At 40.0% G+C, this 26,695-nt stretch overlaps 1 protein-coding gene and 1 long non-coding RNA gene across 5 annotated transcripts in view; both read left to right on the forward strand.

The window, feature by feature from the left end:
• The window catches only part of LOC311609146, a 1,107,741-nt gene that overhangs the window by 291,746 nt on the left and 789,300 nt on the right, over positions 1 to 26,695 (forward strand). The window lies entirely within an intron of this gene.
• CETN3 (centrin 3) lies at positions 8,567 to 22,710 on the forward strand. Of its 4 annotated transcripts, none has more exons than XM_084801950.1 (5): positions 9,210 to 9,359; positions 10,664 to 10,799; positions 12,810 to 12,924; positions 18,429 to 18,620; positions 22,311 to 22,710. In XM_084801950.1, the coding sequence occupies exons 1-5, from the start codon at positions 9,343 to 9,345 to the stop codon at positions 22,352 to 22,354; spliced, it is 504 nt and encodes a 167-aa protein (XP_084658076.1). In that variant the 5' UTR covers positions 9,210 to 9,342; the 3' UTR covers positions 22,355 to 22,710. The 4 variants fall into 4 exon arrangements, with proteins under 4 accessions (XP_084658074.1, XP_084658076.1, XP_084658073.1 ...); XM_084801947.1 differs by lacking the exon at positions 9,210 to 9,359 and adding an exon at positions 9,366 to 9,853; XM_084801949.1 differs by lacking the exon at positions 9,210 to 9,359 and adding an exon at positions 9,745 to 9,779.

Below are 26,695 nucleotides of genomic sequence, written 5' to 3' on the forward strand. Positions count from 1 at the left end.
TTGCCCGGAGCCCCCTTTCAGACATCCACATGGCAAGGACTGTGATATAGAGGGTGCATCCCAAAGACCAACGGTGTCCAAGGGTGAGATAGAGCTTGGATTTGCAGAATGGAACATAGAAACTCATGTACTGGAGGATGATGGAGAGGCAGAAGGAGGAGAAGGTGTTTAGTGTTGCAGGCTTTTCTCCTCTTGATACAAATAGTCTAACAAAAGCAACTTCATGAACAATTTGTTGCAGTTGAAAGTTCAAGGCGCAGCCCATCATAGTAGGGGAAGAACAGGAGCAGGTGCTGGAAGGTGCTGATCACACCACAAGCTGTGGAGCAGTAGGCTCACCCCAGTCCATTCATTTCCTCTTGGGGAGAAGTTCCTTAAGACTAGAATGTTCTAAAGCAGTGGGTCTTCTCAACCTTCCTACTGCTGCAACCCTTTAATACAGTTCCCCATGTTGTGGGGACCCGCAACCATAAAACTATTTGCGTTGCTATTTCATAACTGTAATTTTGCGACTGTCATAAGTAGAAACGCAAGTGTCTGATATGCAGGATATCGGACATGCAACGCCTATGAAAGAGTCCATTGATTCTCAAAGGGGTCGCTATGCACAGGTTGAGAACCTTTCTAAAGAGAAGTGAAACATTCCATCCCACAGAGGGAGTAAACAACCCAGTTGCTTCAGGAAGTCCCTGAAACGGACTCACTGGATCCCTCTTTCCCTACTTTCTCACTTTGCCTGTGAGGTTAAAAAAAAAAAAAGTTCCAGTCTCTTTGAATGTACAAGATGTTTCCATAAAATCGTTTTCATTACAGAAGCAAGTGAGAGAGTGAAGAAAACCGACTTGAAACTTGAACGTAAGGTCAAAGGATGGAGCGCTGCTTAACATATGTACCCGATTAGCATTTAATTCCATAGGAACTATGCCGTTGCTTGATTTGTTAACACACCTTGGTTCAGTTTGTTATTTACTGTGCGTTAGAGTTAAGGCTGCTTGTTGTAGAAAATAAAAACAAGCTAATACAGTTTATTATTAAATCCTATAATTATTACAGTGGTATTATCGAACCCGCTATCATAATCAATAAAAGACACAGACACCTGTTGTATTTTTACAATGAGCCTTATTTTACCTGGGGCTGGGCAGATAGTGTCCACCTAAGCTATCTCTTATCTCCCAGTCCCCAACCCATGCCATTTGCTTTAATCACTTCTATCTGGGCCACTTCCCATCCACAATTCCATTAATCCCTGCTTATGCTGTTCATCTGGGCCACTTCTCTCCACGCGGAACTTCAGAGTTCCTCCTTCCGGCCCAAGTGGTTCTTTTCCTATCCCACTGTGACTCTGCTCTTTCTTTCTCCTCTGGTACCTGTCTCCTCCTCCCCGTGAGCCTTCTGTCCCCAAAGCCCTCGAACCTTAGCTCCGCCCCTCGTTTCTGCTCTTCCCTTTTGCCTTTTATTCAGCCAATAAGGAATAATTTCTTAGGCAAGGTTACAAACGTCATCTTGGGGTACGTGAATGTCTCCTCATAAAAGACAGCAAGCAGACATCGGGGAGCAAGATAATTAACATTCGAATGCATAGTACCAGACCAACGTGCGCCCCCTACCCTCCCCCCCGACCCCCCCCCCCCCCCAGCAGCTACTTTAATGGCAGCTTATAGACTTTTGCCCTATGGAGCTGCAAACAATTTTTGTCTAGTAGAAAAAAAATGTAGCTCTAAATATTCATTCACTTCAACTACATAATGTTAAGACGTAGGATATTAAAGCTTAATCCTATTCCTGATTCATGTAACAGGGTGTGACCGTACCTTTTCTGTGAGTCACCTACCTACTCCAGTTTTCTGGTCTCCTCATAAAGAGTTAAACAGATCTTGGAAACATTCATTCTATATTTGTATGACTGGCATATCTTTAAATTTTGAAAATTGTATTTTGACAATTATGAGGAGTTAACCTCATTCTAAGGGGTTACGTGAACTGGGTGACTGGTGTTGCTGTGACTCATGACAGAGGGAAAAAGAAGAGAGAATACATTAAAGGGAAACATAGAGGGTAATAGGTTTTGTTTTGGTATATTATGCTCTGTTGAGGTACAAATATATGACCCACAGATTGAAATCTAAGTTTCAAGAATGATCTAACTAGAGTGTTACAAATGAATAGATTAAAAAAAATTTTAGTCATTAGCATATGAGATATACTTAAAGAAAAAGAGTAAACATTTGAGGGGACTGATGGGGCAATCAACAGTATCAGAAATCAGGGAAAGCTATGGGAAATAGCTGGGAGAGCAGTTTCAAGGAACAAGGGGTTAACCATCAGTTGTGACGCAAAATGATGAGATGCAACTGAATTTAGCAACTATCAAGGTAGTTGATAACCTAGCAAAACTTTCTCTGAGAAAGAAAGGCTTGATTCGCCTTGGCTTGGGAGAAAATGAGACCCGGGGAAATGAATGCTAGAGATACAGATGGCCGTTTAAGGAAATTTAGGTCTAAAATCTACATTAAAGCATAGCAACAGCTCGAAGTCTGTTAATGTCTTTTCATTGCACTTAGAATAAAATTCCCTCTGGCATCATGGTCCAGTAGGATCCAGATGAACAGAACTGTACTTACAAGTTTGAGTTCTTGTATCGTTTTGCTAGTTTTTTCTTTCTTTCTTTCTTTCTTTCTTTCTTTCTTTCTTTCTTTCTTTCTCTCTCTCTCTCTCTCTCTCTCTCTCTCTCTCTCTCTCTCTTTCTTTCTTCTTTTTTTCCAAGAAGGGTTTCTCTGTGTAGCCTTGGTTGTCCTGGACTCACTTTGTAGACCAGGCTGGCCTCGAACTCACAGCGGTCTGCCTGCCTCTGTCTCCGGAGTGCTGGGATTAACGGTGTGCACAGTTAACAGTGTATCATTTTGCAATGTCAGTGTGCTTTGCACTGTTCTCCCTTTTCCTCTAACACACCAATGCTTTTTGTATCTTAGGGCGTAGGCTTCGCCATTTGACATAGCCTCCTCCCAGAGGTTATTGGGAGCACAGTGAAGACATTGCTCAGATCTTTCTTTGAGAGAACTCACTGTGAAAAGCAGAGGCAATGCCTTTTAGCATCTATAGGGTCACAAACACTCCACACTTAACACTGGACTGGCAGTTAGAAGAGTCGTTGGGTGTGGCCATCTGGGATGTCAAAGCTTAACCAGTCCTGTGTATGTCGCCTCTAAGCGGTAACTTTTGTTTTGGGGTACCTACTGAACTGAGACTTTCTTATAACCGTGTTACTCACTGAAGTCCTATAAAGCAATTTTCCTGCCTGCTTTCCTTTCTCGTGTGTTTTAGAACTACCTTGCTGTCTGAAGGCTACCTAGCCTTCTGTTTGCTATATGTTACCCGTTCACAGGTAGTTCCTGGTCTCTTTTTTTGCCCCCTGGAAGGAATGACTGTGACATGCATGGTAGCAACCATTAAACCTCTCAGCTCAGATGCCACCTTACCAGACACCTTTACTTATCTCTGTTTCTTCTCCCATTTTGTTTTCTTATATTGTTGTACCTTCTAATTCTTCAACTCTTTTTTTTTTTTGCATACTATTTTAAAGTAAACCATAGACATTTTGAACATTTTACCTTGAAAAACCTTAGTTTGCGTCTCTAAAAAGAGCATTTTCCATAAGTGGACAAAAATATTATTGGAATGCCTGACAGAATTAATAATTTCTTTGTATAATTAAATTCCCCATTCATATACAAATTTCCTCAATTATCTCCATAATGCCTTTTACAGCTGCTTTGTCAAAACTCTTGTCTAAGCCAGGATAAGGCTTTTCCCGAGTCCCTAAGTCTTTTAAAATCTAAGTTGATCCTTTTTTTTTCCCCCTACTCTGATTTGATGAGCGGCAAAGGCGGCTGCCCTAAAGGATACTTCACTTTTTTTGATTTGCCTGATTGTTTGTGCACAGTGACTTTATAAAAATAAATAAATAAATAAAGGGACTTCATCTGTCATTAATCCCAACTTGACGCTCTGTACCAGTAAAACAGCAGCTACCTCTCCATTTCCTGCTCCCTGCAGCCTTTAGGAACAACTTATTCCAGGTATTTCTTTTCTTTTCTTTCTTTTTTTTTTTAAAGATTTATTTATTGTATTATCGGCAGAGGAGGGCATCAGATCACATTATAGATGGTTGTAAGCCACCATGTGGTTGCTGGGATTGAACTCAGGACCTCTGGAAGAGCAGGCAGTGCCCTTAACCACTGAGCCATTTCTCCAGCCCCCAGGTATTTCTTACAAGCAGAATAATATGAGGTGTATCTTTTTTCGTGCCTGGCTTATTTCACTTAATGCAAATCAACCATGTTCTAGACACACATGGATTTTTACTTCTTAAGGCCAAATGATACTTGAATATACATATATAGTATATTTTATTCCTTCATTCATCGGTCCACATATATTAATTTGTTTCCACATTTTGACTTATGTGAATAATACCACTATGAGTGTGGATGTACAGTTTCCTGCTTGAATTTTTGCTTTCATTTTGTTTGGGCATATGCCTGGGGGTATATCATGTAGGTTTATTTATTTTTTAAGAATCGCCATTGTTTTTCATGGTGACATTTTCTATTCACAGCTGCAATCTTATGACAGGGTGCTGGTGCTTGCCTAGGGAGTCACTCGTTTTTTTCTCTGGCACTGACAAAGAATTGAGCATGTGGAAGACAGAAGACCAAGCCTCTATGAAAGGGACAATAAAAGCTGTGTCCCTTCAGGATGGTAGGAGCCCTAAGGCTGGGAATCCAGTAAATGGATGGCAGCTTGGGTCCACTGTTGAGCCTGTTCAGACACTGTGCCCTAGCCTTCCTCCTCCATAACACCTGTGACCACAAAGCCAGCATCTCAGGGAGCGGGGCAACTTTTGCATTTCTTGTCTATATCCTTTAGTTCTCCTTCAGTTTCCACATCCCTTCCAACAGGTGCTAATGTTTTTATTTCATACTGTTATTTTATGTTTTTAATCGACATGATTATTGTACACAAATGAAAGGGGTACAATTTGATGTTTCGGTTCATATATGCAGAATATTGACCAATTCAGGGTATTTAGCATATCCATCTTTCAAAACGTATCATTTCTTTCTGTATCACAAATGAAACCTCCCCTTTCTATTTACTTTGGAATGTGGAATACATTATTACTAATTATAGCCACATTGGAAAGAATAAATTAAAGCATTCCTCTTCTGTAATTGTGACATTGTACATACTGACCCCGCCCCTCTCTATTAGTTTCACCCACAATCCTTCATAGCCTCTGGCAACACTATTCTATTTTACTTTCTACTTCTACATGATCAACTTTTTAAAGACCCTACTGGACTCTAAACATTTAAACTCTTTGGATATTTAATCCCAGAATGGTATCTGATAGTAGTTTTGAGCAGAAAATACTCAACCACGGAGTCATCCCTTTAGCCCTATAATTTATATCTCCTTTAAAAAGCATTTGAGTTACTTTTGTTGCCATTGGAACAAAATGTCAGAGGAATGCATCTTAGGGAAATAAGTGTGGTGGCTTTTTATAAGAGTTGCCGTGGTCATGGCAACATAGATGGCTTTAGAACACTGCAATAGAACACTGGGTAAGACAGGAAGAGGTGACTGATTGTGGCTCACAGTTCGAGGCTGCAGGCTACCATGGCAAGGAAGGGATGTGAGAGGCAGGTGCTTACACTGCATCTGCAGCAAGGAGGCAGAGAAAGAGGAGTAATTCTGTGCAACTTTTGTTTTTCTTTATCACTAAGGCATGATGTGAGCTCAAGGAATGGTGCCCTTCACGTTTATGCTTGCTCTACTAATCTACTCTAGAAATGCCCTCACAGATCTAGGTTTGTTTCCATGGTGACTTTAAACCTCATCAAATTGGCAATCAAAATTAAGCATCACAGTAAGTTATCTACCTCCCCCCCCCTTTTTAAATCTAAATCTCACAGTAAGTTATCTACTTCCCTTTTGTATCTAAATCACTATGCTTGAACTATCTTGCTTTACTTGGACAATGTATTTCTTGTATTTTTTAAAAATTCTATCAGATTTCTGTAGTTTGGATTGATTGACTAGGAAAAGCACTGTAATAAAGATGTATGCAAACTCGGTTGGATAGAAGGATTCTTAGAAACAAGTTCCATAAGGGACTTGGGTAGAGAGGGAGGGTGAACTCTGAGGTGACTGAGACAGAAGCCCCAGAGGATGGCATAGTGGTCCACGAAGTTGGAGAAGTCTCTTAGTGTTTCCTTGTGTGAGAAAACAAGAAGGAAAAGACCAGCCTTCCCCTTCTTCATGTTGAGAAATCTTTGGGTGCATCTTGCCTTCAGGCTGCCCATAGATCACTTCTCAAGGCATCTACTTTGTGGAGAACAATTGCCTAAGTGTAATGAGTTGTGGGTTTTCAGTAGCCAGGACGCTTGGGATCTGGAGGAAGAAGGTTCTGGATTCTGAAAAGGAAACGTGAGTTGTCTGCCATTACATTTACTAACACATGCTGTAGTGTTATTTTATTTTTGTCATTTTAAAGAAATGGCATTCTTATTATCTTCCAAGGACTTGCTAATTGTCTTTGATTCTCTGTATAACATAGAAACATTGTTTTCAGCTCATCACTGAATACATTTACCTTCTTTTTCTCCATTCCTAGTGCTTGGAATCCATTTAACTTTTCTTCTTGAGAGTTTTCCTCCCAGTTCCCATCAATCTATTTTAGGCCAACAGCTTTTTTTTTTTAAAATTTTTAAATTTTAAATTTTTAAACTTTTTAATTTTTATTTTTTGGCCAATAGCTTTTTATGCTTTTGTATCTCCCTTTTCTCATTGTTGACATGTAAAGAGTTTTCATTTAATATTGCTGACAGAACAGATTTCCACAAGCCTGGTGGCTTAAAACAACATCACTGATGAGGCCTCATTTCTATAGATTAGATAGCTGGTATAGTATGGTATCAGTTATTTGCTTAGGGGCTTGCAATCCCTATGTAGGCATGTGCACACTATACTCCTTTCTGGACGCTTCTGAAGATGGCTTTTTGAGATTGTTATCCAGATCAGTTCCTTGCCTTTGTAGGACTGAGTTCTCTTCCCTTTCTCTTTGAGGGCCACTGTATTAGTATAAGAGACGAACAGCAGAGTAGGCAAGTTGTAAGTCTTGGTAGCTTCCCAGAAAAGATGGGAGAAACAGCTGAAGAAGCACGATGTTTCTAAGCACCATTGAATTTGCGTGACTGCAAAAGGTTGTAGGGTGCTGAAGGTTTTCGCTAGCTACCTTGGCCACAAAATAAACATTCCATGATTACCACACCTGAATCTAGAACACAGGGATTAGCTTAAGAATCTCAAAGATCTTGCACAAAAATCCAAGTGGGTTGAATAATTTTTAGTTGTGGACATGGATACTTTTTTTTTTAAAGTTTTGTCTATATTGACCAAGTTTCCTTTTCCAACTTTATGTTACCTTTGTTTTCCTTAATTTCATTTTGATTGTATGTATCAGAAGCATCAAGTTATAATTATTAGTATTGTATGCATGTGCACATTCACGTGTGCATGTGGGCCACAGGCATGGTACATGTGTGGTAGTCAGAAGACAACTTTTGGGGGGTTCTTTCCTTCCACAATGGGTTTCCAGTGGGGTGCGGATCCAACTGAAGTCATCAAGCCTGTATGAGAAGTACTTTTAACTAATGCACTATCTTGCTGGTCTATTTAAATCTCCCTTTTAAAGAACTAACTTTACATAATAATAGTCCCTATTTTATTTTCTACAAGTCTGTGAAATTTGTGTTAAAATAAGATTACTATTAAATGAGAATATTTTACCAATTTATTTATATCAAGTTCCTTTAAGATTGTCTCATTATATTATTTTTCAATAAGTTATTCCTAATTTAGTTTATTTTGCCATTTCTTTCCATCATCTTAATATAATTGGCCTATTTTTACCTTTATTTAATAATTTCTTCTTAGGCTTGGTTTTACAATCTTAAAAATGCAGTGGTTCTTTCAATAGTATTATCTTTAGTATGTAATTCATCTACTTTCCCTTTTAAACTTGATGATTAATAAAAGTTAACAGTTTTAATTTCTGACACAGGGTCTTACTATTTAGTTAGTCCTGGCTGGCCTGAAACTTGCAATGTAAATCAGGCTGGGCCTGAACTCGGAGATCTGCCTGCATCTCTGAGTCTTGGGTTCTGGGATTCAAAGTGTGTGCCAGGATACTCAATTAGTTTTAAACAATTTTCTACTTTGGTTTGGGGGTGCTATCATGTAGTCATCAATTTTTTAGCTTTATCCTCTTGTTCATATTTATATCTGCTTAACATAATACAGCCGATTACGGTGCGCCCTTCCTTCCTATACAAGCTTCATATACAGTATTGTCCTTTTAAAACTCCTACTGACAGATAATTGTGTTTATATGTGAGAACTGCACGGTAGCTCAGCCGTTTCCAAGTTTTCCACAATAAGACCTCAATTTATGCAACGGATATTTATGGAGCACCTAAGTACCAGGTATTTTATTTAGTATAAATATGTGGTTAAAAGGAAGGCAGAATCTCAGCCTGGAAGACAGTCAGCTTAGCTGCTTGATGATCCAAGTGAGCTTCAAGAGGCTTGGTGGGGAGTGGAGATAAACGCCACATCAAGTTTACAGAACCAGGCGGACCGGAAGCAAACAAATATATTTCAAATCACACACACACAAAGAAAAGGATGGCTTAGATGGTTTCACTGTAGATAATCTAACAAACCAACAACATGACAAGCCTGATCCAGTCTTCCTTAAAATCCCTTGGAAAGGCCGTAACAACAAAAGGCTTAGCTTGGTAGTTACTGAAGAATTAAGAACGGAGAACGATGCCTTTAGATTTAAGTTTCTCTGATACACGGGCCAACCAAAATTGTAGATATTTTCGCGGCCCTGGTTCCCCAATGGCTGCTCCCATCTTTTGGAGCCGGTTGCTCTTGCTGCCCTTTTTTCCGTTCTTCCGTCCGTGCTGTGCACACGTGCCCGTGCACACCATGTCACGCGTGGATTCCCCTGCCTTGACTGCCTGAACCCCAGCACGGAGACTCGATGACAGGCGTGCCAGTGTGTATTTGATTGACACGAACGGTGACCAATGACAGCAGAGGACCAGCGACGCTTCCGCCCTCACTGGGCCGACTGTTGGCGATCGTCAGCCAATCGCGTCCAGGAAATTGTTCGGTGGGTGGTCCCCCGGGGGGGCCGTGGAGGTTGGCGGCTGTTGAGCGGTGTTGGCGGTAAAGTCCTTGAGCGGAACATCTCTGTCGGAAGAGAAAATGAGTTTAGCTCTGAGGTCGGTAACGAGGAGGCCGCGTCTCCATTCCCTACAGGGCCAGGGCGGGCGTGGAAGGGAAGCCAGGCCGGAGCCGGTGCGGAGAGCCGAGCATCAAACCTCGGCGGTTCCCGCCTCCCGGAGGCCGCCGCACCCCGTGGGAAGTCTCGCGAGGTTTCCCTCCCGCCTCTGCGGGACCCCGGTCTGGCCGCCTCTTTCCTGAGTCCCAGCCTTTCTCCCGGGTCGGAGGCCGTCCGCGCCTTCTCCGGCTCCGGTGGACCTCGTTTCCGGCATTCCTCCATTCACTTCCGGACACGCCCCCCCACATTGGCTGCTCGCCCTGTCCATCTACATTTAGAGGCGCCCCCTCCCGCCCCCCATCCCCCCCCCCATCCCCCGTCCGCCTTCAGGATTATGCGTGATGCTGGCGGCCTGGCGTGGGTGCGTGCGGAGGGTGGGGTCAGGTCGGGTCACTTGGGGAAGGTGACCCCCGGCCACCATCATCACCTGACCAGGTCCTCCCCCCCCCCCCATGCTCTTTTGCTCTGGGCAGGTGTTCCTGAGCGAGACGTGCTGTGGGTTTTATACGTTGAGGTTTTAGAGCTTCCATCACTTAAAAACGTGCCGATACACGTGTTGTATCCTCATTTAAACATTTGGACTGCTTTTACGTTGGCAGCTTCTAAGGCAGACGTTTTCAGCTCCAAATGTCCTTTTTAGATTTTTTTTTTTCCTTCAAGCTTCTCCAGACTTTTCAAGTGAAGACGTTTAACCTATCTATCGTTTACATGTTAAGTGAGAGTTACAACACTTTGAAACATCGTGTAGACTTAAGCACTAATATTAGATGCTATTATTTTGGGCGTCTAGTAGTTGTATGTTTACGCCTTGTTATATTTTGGCTGGTTAGCGTCCGTGGAATGAAAACACAAAGCACGTTAGAAATGTATAAATCTGAAAACATTTTGAACTTACAGTGCCAAAGTAACTTTTTAAAGTGATATGGATGACTTTTGTAGTAATTGTGAGAATTTAATTATAAGCTGTCCAGAGTAAACCAAATATATCCTGGTTGTCATTTATGAATTATACTTCATAGGGATTTTGTTTCTTTTTATGCTCTGGGTAGGGGACGTGAATAAGTATGGTACTTTTGATTTCGGTTAGCGTTTCTGTTGTAAAAGTACACTTGGGCTACAGGAGTTTGACTCAGGCATAACTGCTGTACCAGCAGACTACTCTGCATGGTTGAAATCTAGAAAACCCATTCTTTGCCCTAAGTGAGTTGGGTTGAAGTGGACTAAAGACATTTTTCTGTGTCCTAGAGGTGAGCTTGTAGTAGACAAAACAAAGAGGAAAAAACGAAGAGAGCTCTCTGAAGAACAGAAGCAAGAAATCAAAGATGCTTTTGAGCTCTTTGATACCGACAAAGACCAAGCCATAGATTATCATGAATTAAAGGTAACTGTTCTTCAAGGCTCAGTTTTATTTAAATGAGTTGCATTTTTGACTGTTGCTTCAATGTCTATTTTTAAAAGCTTGTTTGCAGTACCCACCCACAGGTGCTACAATAAAACCGAATAAAAACCCTAATATGGCTTTTAGAAAAATTGTATTTAAATGTAAAAAGTACATCCTGATGAAAAGTGTGACTTGTTAATTCATTCAGTTAAAGAAACAGTTCTTAGCATATTCCCATTTTTGGTTTCTTTTGGAGGATGGCATAGCATGCGCCTGTGCAGGCATGCACACCACATTGTGCAGCATGTGGAGGGCAGAGTACGGCCTGGTGTGTCTTCTGTCACTCTCCACCTTACTGCCTTGGGGACAGGGTAAATCCCTGGACTGGAAGCTGGAAAATGATGGCACCTGTCTGTAGCCCCCAGTGCTGGGCTTACAGGCACCTGCAGGCATGCCTGGCTTTCTGTGTGAGTGGTGGGGATTTGGACTCTGGTCCTCATGATGGCAGAGCAAGCACTCTTACCCACTGAGCCATCTCTCAATCCAGCTTCAACAGTTTTGAGATTGAGAATGTTGTCTTTCAAGCTTTACCATAATACTAAGACACTCCTCGTCGACTTTTCTCTGTTACAAAGGATATAAATTGTCAGATGCCTAATGTTGATACACGCTGAAGGAAAATGACAAATTTAAGCCTTAAAATTACTAGTAAAGATAGAAGAGGATTGATAAAGGTCTTATCTTTCTTCTGTTCAGCCTAGTAAGGAAGATAACACTTTGGTATCTTTACGTGGCCTTAAATGTTTATTTAGTAGTTTTAAATTTGCAGCATTGTAGGGGATTTTTTTTTTTTTACATTTCAAGTAGGGGTAAGAACTATGTAGTGAGAGGATAGAATGTGTGGAGATAATGATAGGCCGGAGCCTTTGGCTTCAATCTTGAGGTCATCTTTTGGCTCTTACCTGATGGCACTGTTGCTGCTGCTGTTGCTGCTACCCTCCCCTCACAGCATGTGCTCTTCTTGTTCAGTGTCTTAGCCATTTGTTGTCATTGAACATCATGGTTTGGGACTTTATTTCGTAGCTGAAGCTTTCTCACTTCTTGTTGTCCTTACATTACTATTAAATTAGCATCTTTCTTAAATTCTTTGGCCATGTTCATATCTTATAAACCTTTACTGGCTGCTCCCTGCACACTAAGTAAAGACTCCTCTGTTTTCATTTTCTTTTGAATGCTGTTGTTTTCCACTTTTTGATTCCTTCTACCCAAACACTTATCATTTTGAGAAAGTCAACAACAGCTCTGTTTATTGTCCCTCCGTTCCAGGTTTTGTTTCAGCATCTGTTTTTACCCCACATCCTTTGCACCAACTTTTCATCTGCTCCTTAAAGGATGACTTGACTCTAGAGGACTTCACTAACCAGCAGCACATCCCTCCTTTCCTGTTATTAGCAGTAGCTTCTGTTTAAGCTCAGTCATGTGACACTAATTGCCTGGTAGCTAGTTATGGATTCTCTGATGGGATGGCTGCTTGTTAGGAAAGATCTTTACATGTTTCCCATCCTAGTCTTAACCCTATGACAGTCCTCTCTCTCCGTCTCTGGAGTGATTAGATTATAAAGCTCCCCTATGGCTACTGCACACGCCTGAACTTTTTATGTTTTTTACTGCTTTTATTCTCTTTGGTAGCATTTTAATATTTATGGCATGCCTTTAATCCCTTGGTAACATTGTTATCTGTGTAGTTAGTGCATTGTCTTATGTATTTTGTGTAAAGTTTTTTAGTTGGTCATATAAAACAGCAAAATGTCCATGAAAAATTTTCTATTTAATTTCAAAATGAAAGACCCAATATGGTATAATTTTCTTAAGCTAGAGACAAAAAATGCAAAATAATTATGCTTTAGTAATGTATTGTCATCCTCTAAGATATAAATTTTCTTAGAAATCAATGATTACTTCTTTTGTAATGAGTGCTTTATAATTTGTTTTTCCCTTTTAATCCAAAAGGTGGCAATGAGAGCTTTGGGTTTTGATGTGAAAAAGGCTGACGTACTGAAGATTCTTAAAGACTATGACAGAGAAGCCACCGGCAAGATCACCTTTGAAGACTTTAATGAAGTCGGTGTGTACTTAAGGAGTCTTTGTTACTAGTAGTTGCTGGGAAATTAGGAGGTTTTTGTTTCATTTCAAAGAAAAAATATTTTCAGCTACACTGTGGGAATTAGTTTTAACTTTTGATGATAATAAGTAAGGAATTATTGTCTGACTTCTTATGGTTTGTTAATATTATGTCACTAAAGGGTGACCAGAAATATTTCCTGTTAGTAAAACGGAAGATGTAGTATCCTGGTGTTAAGGAACCATTTGTGAAGACCGCTGTGCTGTGTGGGTTTTGTTGGTACAGTGGGAAAAGAGCGAAGCAACACTAGTGTCTCTGTGGGAGAGGAAGCCCGTCTTGTTAAGTGGACAGGCTGTGAGGATCAGTGGGAGTGAGGGCCCCTTGCTACACCATGAGGACTCAGACAGGCTGTTGTGAGGGAGGCCTTCGCAGGCGGCGGCATGAGAACTCATTTATTTTAGGAACACTGCCTGAAGATGGCGGGAGCCTACTGTGGTTGTATCCTGCAGAGTGGATTTGAATAGGTTACTGATGATTTATATCGATAAAGCTTTTTCATAGATTTGGGAAGGCTAGGAATTGGCTAGTATTACCTAAATATATTGCCTACAGTGTTACACATACTTTAATGAATATTCAGGTTCATTTTTGTTAAGTTACCTTTCAAAACCAATGATACCATTTTAGGGGTCATAAGCTGAGCATGTCATATAGTTATTTTCATATATTTAAAAAATTGAAAATTAATGCAGTTATACATATGCACAAACCCCTTATTTAAATATTAAAGGAGAGGTAATATGGGAAAGAAAAAGAAATGGTAATGGAAAGCAAATAGATTTGTGTCATTTCTCTCTCCCTCTCCCACTCTCCCCCCAGCCCCCTGCTCCCCTTTGTTAACACTTGTACCAAAAGCACAGAAGTAAAGTGACGGATCTAAGAGGAAAAATCATTCTCCTGACACAGCAGACCCTCAGCCTAGAAACCAGATTGTTTAGTGAGGCAGACTGTCCATTTTCGAAGCATATTTATTTTCTCCTTTCTCATTTGTAGAATTGTTGCCTTGAGAAGAGGGCAAGAGCCACCTCTCTTCTCACAGCGTCAGTGGTCTCCCAAGGTTGATCGTAGTCCGGCTTTAGCATGAGTCATTTATAGAAGCGAGATGTCAGGACATGTGGAAGTGGTGCAGTCATGGAAAAGCTATAATGGAGGCACATAAAAAGCACCGCAGTGTAGTGCTTCTGACTCTAAATGTCTGTGAAAAGTTAGTTTCCTTGTCTGCGCCTCACTTAGGTCTATAAACTGGGGATAGTGTAGTGACTCAGGCCTCTGTGAGGTTAGGGACTTGGTTGACATGTGAAACGCTAAAGGCTGCAGTATGTAGGAAGGGCTACTAAAGCTGCTACTCTGCTTAAGGATTATCCCAGCAGCACTCGGGAGGAAGAGGGAAGCCATTCTCTGAGTTTGAGGTCAGCTTGCTCGGCATAGGGGTCCCTGGCCATGCAGGGCTAATGTGACCCTCTCTCTGAAAGAAAAACACACAGCAGAAAGGGTTGCGAAGTGGGGAGAATAATAGTGCTTTCTTCTGTTTTAGAATCCCGGAGCTGGAAATGTACTGGGATATTAAATCATATTCTATTCTAGATGCTCATTGTCTTATTTTCTGTTTTTCATCATTGAAGGCTACATTAAACATTATTACTCGTAGTCTTTGTAAATTTTTTTTCCATAAATACAATTTTAAGAATTACAGTTTTTAGTATTTTAGAACAGAGTTCTGTACTACCTAGACCTCAGCTTTATGGATCATTTGTTGTTGCCCAAGGACATTGTTCCACACACAGTTCCAGATGATCCTGGCACGTGCTGGGTTTTCCCCGTCATGAGAAAAAAGCCTTAAAGTGTACCCCGTGCAAGGGTGGTTAGCATCGTTTTCTCAAGGCTAATGGTACCAGGTGTTTCAGGAACTTCTACCTGCAGGGTAAGATCAATACAAGTGGTGTCTTTACTTCATCTGTTCCTGGCTTGGACTATGTACATTTTGAGTCCTATCTAAAATGCAGTATTATATTGCTCTCATTCTGATTATTCAGCAGTGACAATTTTGCATTTGGTGGGAAGATTGGGAGTTAGTTAAAATTACCAAGAAATTACCTCGAGGACCTTAGGATTTAAGTATAGGTAACAACAAACTTTGGTTCTGTGTGATAAAGAGACATTGTTATCTGGGGCAAAGTTGTCCAACTGTAGCCCTGGAGCTGAATTTGACTGCGTCCTCTGTGCTCTCTCCCATTGGTTTGTGCTGTTTCTCTGCTACCACAAGTGAGTAGTTTAGACTGTGAGCCTAGGTCCTCCAAAATGCTTTCTATCAGGCCTTTTATAGGAATTGTCTGTCAAGTTTTCATCCAGAGAAATGAAGACTTTGCAGAGGGGATTTTTAATTTAAATCCTTAGGACTCTAAGATTCCCCAAGAGACTGTAGGAGTAGAGGAGGTGCAGTCCAGGCATGGGACGTGACGGTGCCGAGTGGCACTAGAGGTTCAGAATGTTCGAGAAGCTTAATCTCGTGTAGTCCCCTCTGCTGGAGGATGATAGCGTACTGGGAAGGCAGAACTGGGTCAGACTGGTGGTCTTACACACTGGAGTAAGATTGGACATTGGACTTTAGTCACCACAATTTAAGGATGATTGTGCTTTACAGCGGTAGCTGCTGAGAAGATTGAAGATGTGCTGAAGAGATTGGGGAGACAGAAAGTTCTAGACTTTAGGATTGTTAGGATGAAAAGAAATAGGGTTCTATTTAAGAATAATACAAGATAGTATCTTCAGATCAAAGGAGTGTCTTCAGAACTGTAGTGTCCATTAGCTGTATAATTAAATGACATTTATGGGATAGAAAGTGATACTACTATTTCAAAGGGAGTAAATGATGGAATTATCTTTCTGTCAAGGAGGCAGCAAAGCGGGTATGGTGGTGTAGAAAGACTTGAAAGTCCAACACTTTTGAGTTTGAGATAAGTATTGTATGTTTGGATAGAACTCTAACATTATCTTTCTGATTTTTGATTTATTTTTAATGTAGTTTCAGAATTGCTATTTCCTTACATGGTTTTTATAAGGTCAAATATTTTAGTGGAGGGACATTTCTGACAATATAGTTAAACCATGTACCTTTGTAAATGGTTTTAAATCAAAACAACAAAAAGTAGTTGCATGGACAGAAACGTGGAGTTCTGTGGACCAGGTGCCATCTCAACTGTGTGTGTGTTAATTGCTGTACATCTTCTTGCTGGATTATACAAGTCACCATGCTTGGCTTGTTTCCATCAGGAAAAAAAAAAGATGTCTTACCATGAAATTGTACTTGTAGAACAGAAATGCAATGTGAAGGTGTGGAGGAGATTCACCCTAAATTACTTCATGTTGGGTAATGCTTTAGCCTCTCAGAGTTACAGGCAATTACAAGTCCTAAGAAAGCTGCATTCTGTGGGAGAGTATTGATAGGCAATTATATAGACAAATTATCTGAAATACTAACACAGAGTGCCAGTGGAGAAGTGTTTGCACATCTTGGCGTCCCATCTGTTGTGTCTTAGTGCATTAGTATTTTCAGCAGTCTGCCTTTCTGGTTTACCTGTCATGTATGTTACTTAATCGATGAAGAAGATTTCATAACACTTTTTTCCTTGTCCTGCTTTCTTGTTGGGACTGAATTCAAAATAAATTGAGTGTGTGCCATAGAGTTAAGTGTGTTATTTTATTTTGGTGTTATGGCTGTAGGTATGCCAATTCCTTTTACTGAATATTTATGAGCTTTGATTTGCATACTTATAGTAATAGACTTCAATTAGTTTCTTGGAAGCCTGTTTTTTGGATAAAATTAATGGCTAAAAGATAATTTTGGATATATGTGTAGTTGATGCACCATTAGCTTGACTAGGTGCTTATTCAGCCAAATGCAGATGAAATTGCAGTCGGCAACAACTTGTAGAGGACTTAAATTGTATTTTTTTCACTTTGGGCTCATTAAACTTCCAGCACTTTCTATCTACAGGCATTTGAAGGGTTCAGATGAATCTATAGATCACAGTAGGAGCAAGTTACCTTTAACGATAGAATGCAAATAATAATGCCTTTTCTTCTAGTAGCAGAACAGCATGTGCAGTTATTCATTAATGCTCACTTAGAGATTTCGAGAATCCTGTCAAGCAACATAAAAATGTATACACAGGCATCAATTTTTATTATGACTTGATTAAAGGCCTATGCTATTAAAATACATAAACAGTCTATCAATATGTGGCTTTATTTTTAATATATTAAGATTCATTAGCTGGGCTCGGTGGCGCGCGCCTGTAATCCCAGCACTTGGGGAGGCAGAGGCAGGTGGATCTCTGTGAGTTCGAGGCCAGCCTGGTCTGTAAAGCAAGTCTAGGACAGCCAAGGCTACACAGAGAAACTTTGTCTTGGAAAAAAACAAAACAATGACAACAACAACAACAACAACAAAAGATTTACTATTATTGAAGTCTTCAGTGACTCATTTCTATTTAACTAGTTTGAGAACTATTATTTTGCTTTAAAAAGAAAAAAAAAAAAAGGCCTGATTTAGATCCCCTTCCAGAGCTTTTGGTTATGTTTTACTGTGACTAGGTTTAATTGTTTTAACCCGCCTTCAGTGCTGAAAAGTCTGGTTCTTTTACTCATAAAGAGTGCTGATAGCATTTGCATAACTATCTTGTGTTATGTTTATACTGGTGATGGCAACTTTTAGTCATTCCTCAGGCTGCATTGGGTTAAGTTTGAGGAAGAATTTGGGTATTATGCTAGCTAACAGCTTTTACCTGGCCAGCCTAATTGTTTACTTCAACTTAGTGGTTTGAGAGAGATGGAGCCAGTTACACTTAAAGAAATTGTTCTCACACATGTAATTATTTTGTGTGTCATATTGACTCGCTTGAGTGTTTTGCTCACATGTATCTTTGTACCACACGAGTGTGAGGTGCCTAGGCCAGCAGAGGGCATCGGGCCCCCGGAACTGGAGCTACAGACTGTTGTGACTGCCATGTGCTTGCTGGGAATTGAACTCAGGTCCTCTGCAAGGACAAGTGGTCCTAACTGCTGAGCCAGCCTTCATCACCACTTTTGTTCTTAACAGCAGTGGGCATTAAAGAAATTGTGTGTGTATATGTGTGTGTGTTAATGTTATATACAACATATACCTATATATATAAAACACTATATATTATAATGTCTCTCTTTTGGCCTTCATACAATGTAGTTTTGCTTACACTTATATTTATAGATACTAAAAGATTAACATTTAAAATCTGGATTTGGAATTCAAGTTTTATTTCTGAGTTTCAGTGATGTACCTTGACATTTACTTATTAGACTAAATGTTGACAGGTTCACAGCTGTTACTCTCATTGAATAGTCGTGTGGTTTTTACAGTGAATGTCCTCTGACTATTCAGGCTTGATTTGAGAAGTTTCTTTTACCTCTAGTGACAGACTGGATATTGGAAAGAGATCCACATGAGGAGATCCTGAAAGCATTTAAACTATTTGATGACGATGACTCAGGTAAAATAAGCTTGAGGAATTTGCGGCGTGTTGCCAGAGAACTGGGTGAAAACATGAGTGATGAAGAACTTCGAGCTATGATAGAAGAATTTGATAAAGACGGTGATGGAGAAAGTAAGTTTAGCTTTACTTAAAAAAAAAAATCTGTTGGTTTTCAAAACTCCAAGCAAACTCTGTCTCTCTCCCCCTATTTTCTTTCTCTTTTGTGTTTGAAGATGCACCCCATGCTACCATGACACTATTTCAAGGTTGATCTTGGTCTTACCGTTTTTGCCTCAGCTTCAAGTTGGTGCCAAACTCTATAAGCTTCTAGTTACATGGAAGTAGATCGTAAAACAACCGTACCAGTTATAGTGGGAAATAGCATGCATACTTCTCTGAAGATGAAATGTCACCAAATTTTAGCTAGTTTCTGAAATTTTAGATTTCAGTGCTTCCTCCTTTAGCCTGCTTACACTTCTGAACTATTACTAAATTCATTGATTTTCTTCCAACCACCTTTAATCTGGTTCCTTCACCCCCTTCCCCCCCAACCCCCCCCCCCCCCCCCCCCGCCACTGCTCTGGTCAGGCCCTGAATTATATTTAAAACATCACAGTATCCTGGCTTCCTGCACACAGGAGTCTCTTACAGCCGTCCCATGCCCTCTGTGCTCACACATCTTCAATCTCTTTTCTCATTCTAACGATAATATTCTTTTCCTAAACTGTAGGTTATAGTGTTGTCATTCTGTGTTCAGACACTGAAGAGCGAGTCTTCAGGTACAAGGCTCCACGTCAGTCCTAACCGCCGTGGCCAGGGTTATTTCTGCTGTGTTCTTCTTTCCTGCTTTCCCTCTAGGTACAGAATGCTCTGGATCCTGAGGACATCATGTTTGCCCTTGCCACGCTGCTTCTTTCTCCTAGGGTGCCGCCTGCCCCTTTGTCTGCAGAAATGTTTCTCACCTCCCCCACGCCCACCATCTTTTTCTCAAAAGCCTCCACAATGGTGTTTAGCTGGTGAGGGTTACACTGATGGCTCATGGCCCTTTCAAGAGCAAACTGCTAAAGATACAAATATTTTGCTGCCTTTTTGTGACCTTTAGTAACTCATTTGTTCTTAGAAATATTTGATGCTAGTGTGTGTGTGTGTGTGTGTGTTTGTCTGTCTCTCTGTGTTTGCGTGTATGGCGCTCTCTCTCTCTCTCTCTCTCTCTCTCTCTCTCTCTCTGTGTGTGTGTGTGTGTGTGTTGGGGAGTCATTTCTCACTGTCCTTGCTGAAGTGGTGACTCCTGTTTTTGCTTCTGGGCTATGTACTCCAGGCTAGCTGGCCTGTGAGAGTTCTCGCATTGCAGATGTGCAGTTTCTCATCAGCTTTTGCCTGGGTCCCGGGGATTGAATCCTGGTTATCAGGCCTTTGTGGGGCGTGCTTGGGTACTCAGATGGTGTTGTGCTGGAGTGTTAGAAAGATTGCTGGTGAAGTTAGAAAACCTGACTTATCATCTGCAGCCTTCCTGGTAGTCAAGGAGCTAGTTTGGTTCCTTTAGTTACTTTCTGTGCTTTACTATTTTAGACTTAAGTGCTAGGATTTTAGATATTAAATCATAAAATAGATTAAAATATTTTTGAGATGCTGTTATACTTTAAAGTATATATAACTAATATAAAACAACTATTTATGATTTTAGAACTTCTGTATGAAGCTTACTTTGAAATTTGATTATTGAAATTTTATATTTTAAGAAAAGTAAAACCCTTAATAAAACTTAAGTACTTCTTAGCTTTTGAGTATTGTAATCATAGGTCTGTTACAATGTTAAATGATTAGTAATCAAATCATTTTGTGGGTCCTTTTATTGCTTTCTTTTTTTGATATTGAGGTGTTTATTTTATGAGCATGGGGAGAGAAGAGAGAGAGAGAGAGAGACAGAGAGAGAGAGAGAGACAGAGAGACAGATAGAGGAAGAAGAAGAGAAGAAGAAAACAAAGTAGAAAGAGAAGAGGTAGGAGAGCTATTACTTTCGTAAGGTTTTGGCCTAGAAGCCTCAGTGTAGATTGCTTCAAACAAGGGTTTTTCGCTGAAGGTCCGCACTGTCCTAGGATTCTTGTCTATTTGAAATCTTACTCAGGGCATGAGCAGGTCGTACTCTCACGAGCTCTTCAGTTGTGTTCTTTAACTGCAAAGGTCACACCTGTAATTTCTCAGGTCCTTGAGTGGCTTACGAGTATTGTAGGATTGTATCCCGTTTTCTCCATGTCTCTCAGAGTGCCGTGTAAATCTTTAAGACTGAACAGGAGTTCACAGCCGTCTGCCTACTCCTGAACCTCTCATTTGTCTCAACTCACAGATTGTTTTCTAGGTGCGTGTTCTCTTCCTGTGCTTGTGGTGGCACTCCCCTTGGCTTTCTTTCCAGTTTCTTTCTAAATGCTGTGTTTTTAATTTACGATCCAAATTGTGATTTGCTTATATATAAAATCTTCTCACTAATGATTTCGTCTACCGTAGTATTTTCCAATACCACTTGATCCGTGTTTATAGTATATTGTTTTATATTCCATGCATTTGTTCTCTATTTTAGACTTATCATAAAAGTTGTACCAGCTCTAGAATTCCTTTATTAATTCCTGATATATATGCTTTAACTCAACATTTTCTAAACCACTTGAAAGTAACTTTACTTTATCCACATGTTAAGAACATTCAGATCTGTCATACCATTGTTTCATGCCGTCAACACCAGCTTTATAGTGACAGCTGTTCCTTCTGTTTGACTCTAGTGTACTGTAGAAGAGCAGCCCCATGTCTGTGTAGATGCGTTAGACAGTACCTGGTGTGGTGTTGGCATTCATTCCACACCTGAAAATGTATAAGTCAGTAAGTCACTGTCTGCAATTCAAAGAGAACAGTCTAAAGCAACCTCTTGTGCAGAACCGTTTAGTGCCGAGCTGTGACTAGAAGCCAGGTCTGTGTTTTTGATGTGGTGTTGTTTTTCCCCCATAATAAGAATTGCTGTCTGTAGCTTGTGTCTGAAAGATTTACCAAGTCCTGGTGTTCATATCCTCACCTGGTTTACATAGGAAGCTTTCTTTTCTAAATAGTCCTGTATATCAGTGTGTGTGTACTTCTTACAAATTATTTTTGGGATTGTTCAGTTCTGTCTTAAACACACCTTATACATGAATGTTTCCTACTAAACTTTATAGTTTTAGTAAAGTGTCAAATAGTTATCATGAATGGTTATTTCCTGTATTTTTAGTTTTCTTGTTGTATAATAATCTGTATTTTCTTTAATTACTATTTCTATTGATGCTTTTGAGTTTATATGACCTTGCTTCAGTTATTTCTTTTTTTAAATAAGCTTTCAAAATAAAAAATTTACTCCCCTGCCCACCTTAGTTTTAAAACATTTTCACTTTTAGAATTCTGTTAGTTCACATGCCTGGTATATAGACTCCCTTATGAATGGAAGCCTTATGAATGTATTAGTAAGGACTGGCTATAAAAATGGTTGTTTAGCTACTTATATTAGACCTGTCACTTTTTAAACCTTTTGTGCACAAGTATTATGTCTGTGACTGACTTTTATGGTAACAAATATCATCTGTTGTCCCTACTTAATGTGATAGAATGTTCATTTCTTTAAATTGCTTATCACATTTGTATATTCTTTATTTTAGAAGTTCCACTGAGTAAAGTTATGTTTTGATTTATATTATAAAGTTATGTTATAACTTATAAAGTTTAATACATTGTAAAATGATGATTATATTTCTTGAGGAAAGAAGTTTCTGTGTTCCTGATGCTACATTGTCTTTCTTGCCGCAGTAAATCAAGAGGAATTCATTGCTATTATGACTGGTGACATATAAGGGATTACAAGAACCAGCACCAACATGCTGCAGTTACCACCTATATTCTCTCTTTGTGCCTGGAGTCCTGTTTAAAAAAAAAAAATCCAACGTAGTTCTTTTTCTAAAAGGACCAAAACCAAGCATCTTTTGTGTTTATATTTCAGTACAGTTAACGTGTCTTTGTATGATCAGTGTTGTTAACATTAATAGTTAACTTCCCATTTATAATACAGGCTTATATAAAGCTTTAAAAAAATCAAATCATGTGGTGTATATTATTTGGAGCCTTCTGCATTTAGCATTAGCTAGTTGCTTTTATTTTAGTGCACATTTTTTTTTAAACATTCATTAATAAAATATTTATTTTATTAGTATCTTAATGTTTGGTAAATTCTCTATTTTAGATTTCTGATATCTATTAACCCTTGGTAGTAGTTTTTTTTTTTTAATCTCTTTATACTTTCACTTGTATTTGAAAATACATCAGAAAACTCAAATTATAATAAAACATTTGTCCGTCACCTAAGAATTCATCAAGGTTGACTTTCTGTATTTCAGTACAGGATAATTCAGTGTAAGTCTAATTCCTTCCCAAGAGTGTTGCCCTTTGGTTTGGAGGGACCATGGACTATGCATATAGGCCCGTCTTTCCTGCATGTTGCATTTCAGAAATTTCTCTAAGTGTGTTTTCTTTAATGACAAGTTAAATATTTCCTTGTTAAACTTGTTGAATACAATTATAATCATTTAACTTTTTGGCAAAATGAAAGGTTTAGATTTTGAATTTTGATGTGTTAAGACAATGAGGAAAAGAGAAAAATGACAAGCCATACGAAACACTTACGGATTTGGTTTATCTAGGTAAACCATGATGGGTCAACAAACGGTGGCAATAGGCTCGAGGCACCGATGGGTCATTGTACTTTACTGAAGCTAGGAGCAAACAAAAGATTAGGAGGGATAGGTCACAGAAAAATGGTACCCTACCACATCTTCAGCATTGCAGTTTGGATGATATGAGCTTTCCTAAGAAGAAAGTTGAGTTGCTATTTAGGTGACTTTTCTTTAAAAAAAAAAAAAAAAAAAGCAATGCAATTTGAGGTAGTTGGAATACTTTGAGCCTGCTAGAGTAGTAAAAACAAGTAACGCCAGCTTTATCTGTGATATGTGTGAGAGATGTCCCAATGAGGAGCACTCAAAGTATTTAGTGTAATTAGTTATTAAGTAACTGTATATAAAAATCTAAGTGCCTTTTTATTAGAACTTCAGAAGTTATACATTTTATACTGAAAATACATAAACATTTCTCAGTATGCAGTGGTTTTTAGGAATATGACATTTTATAGAACCTAAGATCAGCAGGTTACTTTCATTTTATACTTAATTAACAATATTTTAGAATAGATTTTCTTTATTCTATAATAAAAGAAATCAGGGATACTTAATAGAACCCCTGGAGTTAGACATTTCTGATTTTAATATGCTTGTAACACTTGTCCAACACACCACTGTGTTCTCTAAAAAAAGCAACCATTTTCTCTGTGTGGCATTACCATAGACTGCCTATCCCCAGGGTCTCCAGAAAGGTCCATGCAAATCTGACAGCAAGGACACATGCACACTGTAGGACACAAATTCCCAGGATTACTGACGGAAGCCGACTAATAGGTGCTTCTTAGAATAAAAACCACTTGGTGCATCAACTAATGCTGAGTGATAAAAACATTTCCAAACCATGTTTCCTACCACTGAAAGCCACTGCAAAGGTAGCAGCGGGGTAAAGGTTTTGGGTTGGCCGACTGAGGAGTAATCTCCCTTTATTAAACGTGCGTTTTGATTATTCTCAAAGTTCATGTATTTAAAGTCTCTGCCAAACAGGTTGATGCAACTATATTTTAATCAAGATCTACATTTCCTTTTTCATTTACTGTGAAGATTGTATTCCGTTAAGTCTGAGTAACTGGCCCAGACTATGTTTTCTGGGCGATTTCTTCTTTAGCAATCTTGCTGGGTGATAATTGTTATGAATCTTAAGTCCCAAGGGATAGTGGGTCAATTTTCAACAGTGGCAATAAAAATAAAGTAACTCCTGTGGAATTAGTGGGGGAAAAGATGAAAGATTTGTATTTTAAGATTTTTAAATCTAATTGGCTTTGCCATTGTGCCAAAAAGAAAAAGAAAAAAAGAATTAAGCAACAAAAGTAACTGGATATCATGTGGGGAAAAATAAATGAAATTATATTGTGAAAATGTGAATTGCAAAGACAAATGAAAATATAAACTCTCACAATTAGACCTCTTCTGTAGTTTAAATTATTGGCCCATGGGCCCAATTGCTTCTAATTCTATAATCACTTGGCCTTGGAAAGTCTGAGATCTTCAGGGACTCTCAGGGCCTTTTAAATACACAGACCCAAAATAGCTAGACTATTATTTAGAGGTAAATTGTTATTATCATTTTTTTCTTTCAATACTAGGGATCGGACCCAGCACCTGGTGCACACTAGGCAGGCACTCTACCACTGAGCTATCAGTGAGGGTTGGTACAGTGGGAGCTAGTGGAAGTCCCAGGGAAAATACTGAGCCTGGGGGGACTCGGAGGGCACAGCGCGGGCTGCCAAGTCATTACTGGCCTGGGCGCTCAAGCAGCTCACATCCGGCCTTGGATGTCTCAGGTTCCTGGTGTGCTCCAAGTTAGGATTTCAAGTTTAGATTAATTTCTCCCGTATTCACGTTAGTAAGCCAAGTGTTCCATTCGTTTGCAGGAAGAACACCTCATGTGTTATTAACAGCTGGTTGAAATAAGCTGAAAAGTTATGATCTGTCTAGCCAGCTTCTTGGGTAGTTGTTAAGGGCCAAAGGTTTTATCTATTTTTTTAATAAGCTCCCCTTGCTTCCGACCGTCTCTTAGGCTCTCCACTTTTGTAAGGTGATGCAGGTGGAAACAAAAAGACGAAGCACATTCTTTTAAAACGTATTTTTCCGTTTTATAATTTATACATTTCATTTTTCTTTTCAAGAATATGTTAGTGGCAGAGTTTTACAAAGATATTAGGATTATTAAATTAACAAAATGCTAACTAGAACAAGAAAAATGAATACAGGCAGCTTTAGTTACTTGAGGCCAGGTAAAGGGATCTTCAGACCAAACACAATGAGGCCAGATCTCCAGAAGCAAACTAGGCCTTCAGAGCACGTCTCTGCACTCTCTGCTGCAGAGCCCCGCCTTCCAGCCACCTCTGGCTGCCTACTTCCTTGGAAATGCCAAGATAACTTTGAGTTAACTTTCATGAGGATTTCTGCTTACAGCAGAGGGGAAGTGCTAGACCACTACAGAGAGGTTAACCTGCTCCTCTAGAACCATCAGCCTGGCCCAGTAATCCAAATGGAGATGAAAGGTGGGAGCCTAGACGTCACAGAGCTCGGTTTACAGTGTGACTTACAGTATGCGTGGACAGTGTTAGTCTGCATAGCCGTGCCTCAGCGACACCTCATACACCAAGAGGAATGTGTGCTAGTCCTGGTGGCTCATGCTGGTGACACCAGTAGTTGGGCCAGTGCTATCCTCCCTAAATGGGTTGAGGTTATATAGTATTAGGCCTAGTATTTTATGATTCAGGGAGTTTGGTGGATTAAGCTCCAAGAAATACCCAAACTATATCAGTAGCCTTCAAGGATGCATCTGTGACTAAGTCAGAGATTTAGGATGGAAGTATTGGAAGCCGCCGGTGAATAATGAGCAACGACAGAAGGACGGTGGGTTTGGTTTTTTTGTTTTTTTTGTTTTTTTGTTTTTGTTTATTTGTTTTGGTTTTTTGAGACAGGGCCTCTCTGTGTAACTTTGGCTGTCCTGGACTCACTTTGTAGACCAGGCTGGCCTCGAACTCATAGCAATCTGCCTGCCTCTGCCTCCCGAGTGCTGGGGTTAAAGATGTGCGCCACCACACCCGGCTTCTTTTTGATTTTTCAAGACAGTTTCCTTGTGTAGCCCTGGATGTCCTAGACTCACCTTGTAGACCAGGCTGGCCTTGAACTCACAGAGATCTGCCTGCCTCTGCCTCTGATGTGCTGGCATTACAGGCACGCACCACCATGCCCAGGGCTACTGTCAAGTATTTACTGGTCTGAGTTCAAGTGATTTACAGTCTCTACACAGATATGGGCTGTTCGGGTCCACCGCGGCCTTCTAGGATACAAGAAGCAGCCAGTTGTGCTTTGAGACTTGGTTGTTGCTCTGAACTGACAGTGCCTAATGGTTTGCAAAGGGGAGCAGAATGCAGTCTGTACTCCCTGATGCTCTGAAGCGAACTTTGGGGTAGGTGTCCACTGATGAAGGCCTCACACACGCCCGATTCCACG

Source organism: Acomys minous, assembly GCF_964271855.1.
Source record: "Acomys minous genome assembly, chromosome: 11".
In the NCBI taxonomy this organism is placed as follows: Eukaryota; Metazoa; Chordata; class Mammalia; order Rodentia; family Muridae; genus Acomys; species Acomys minous.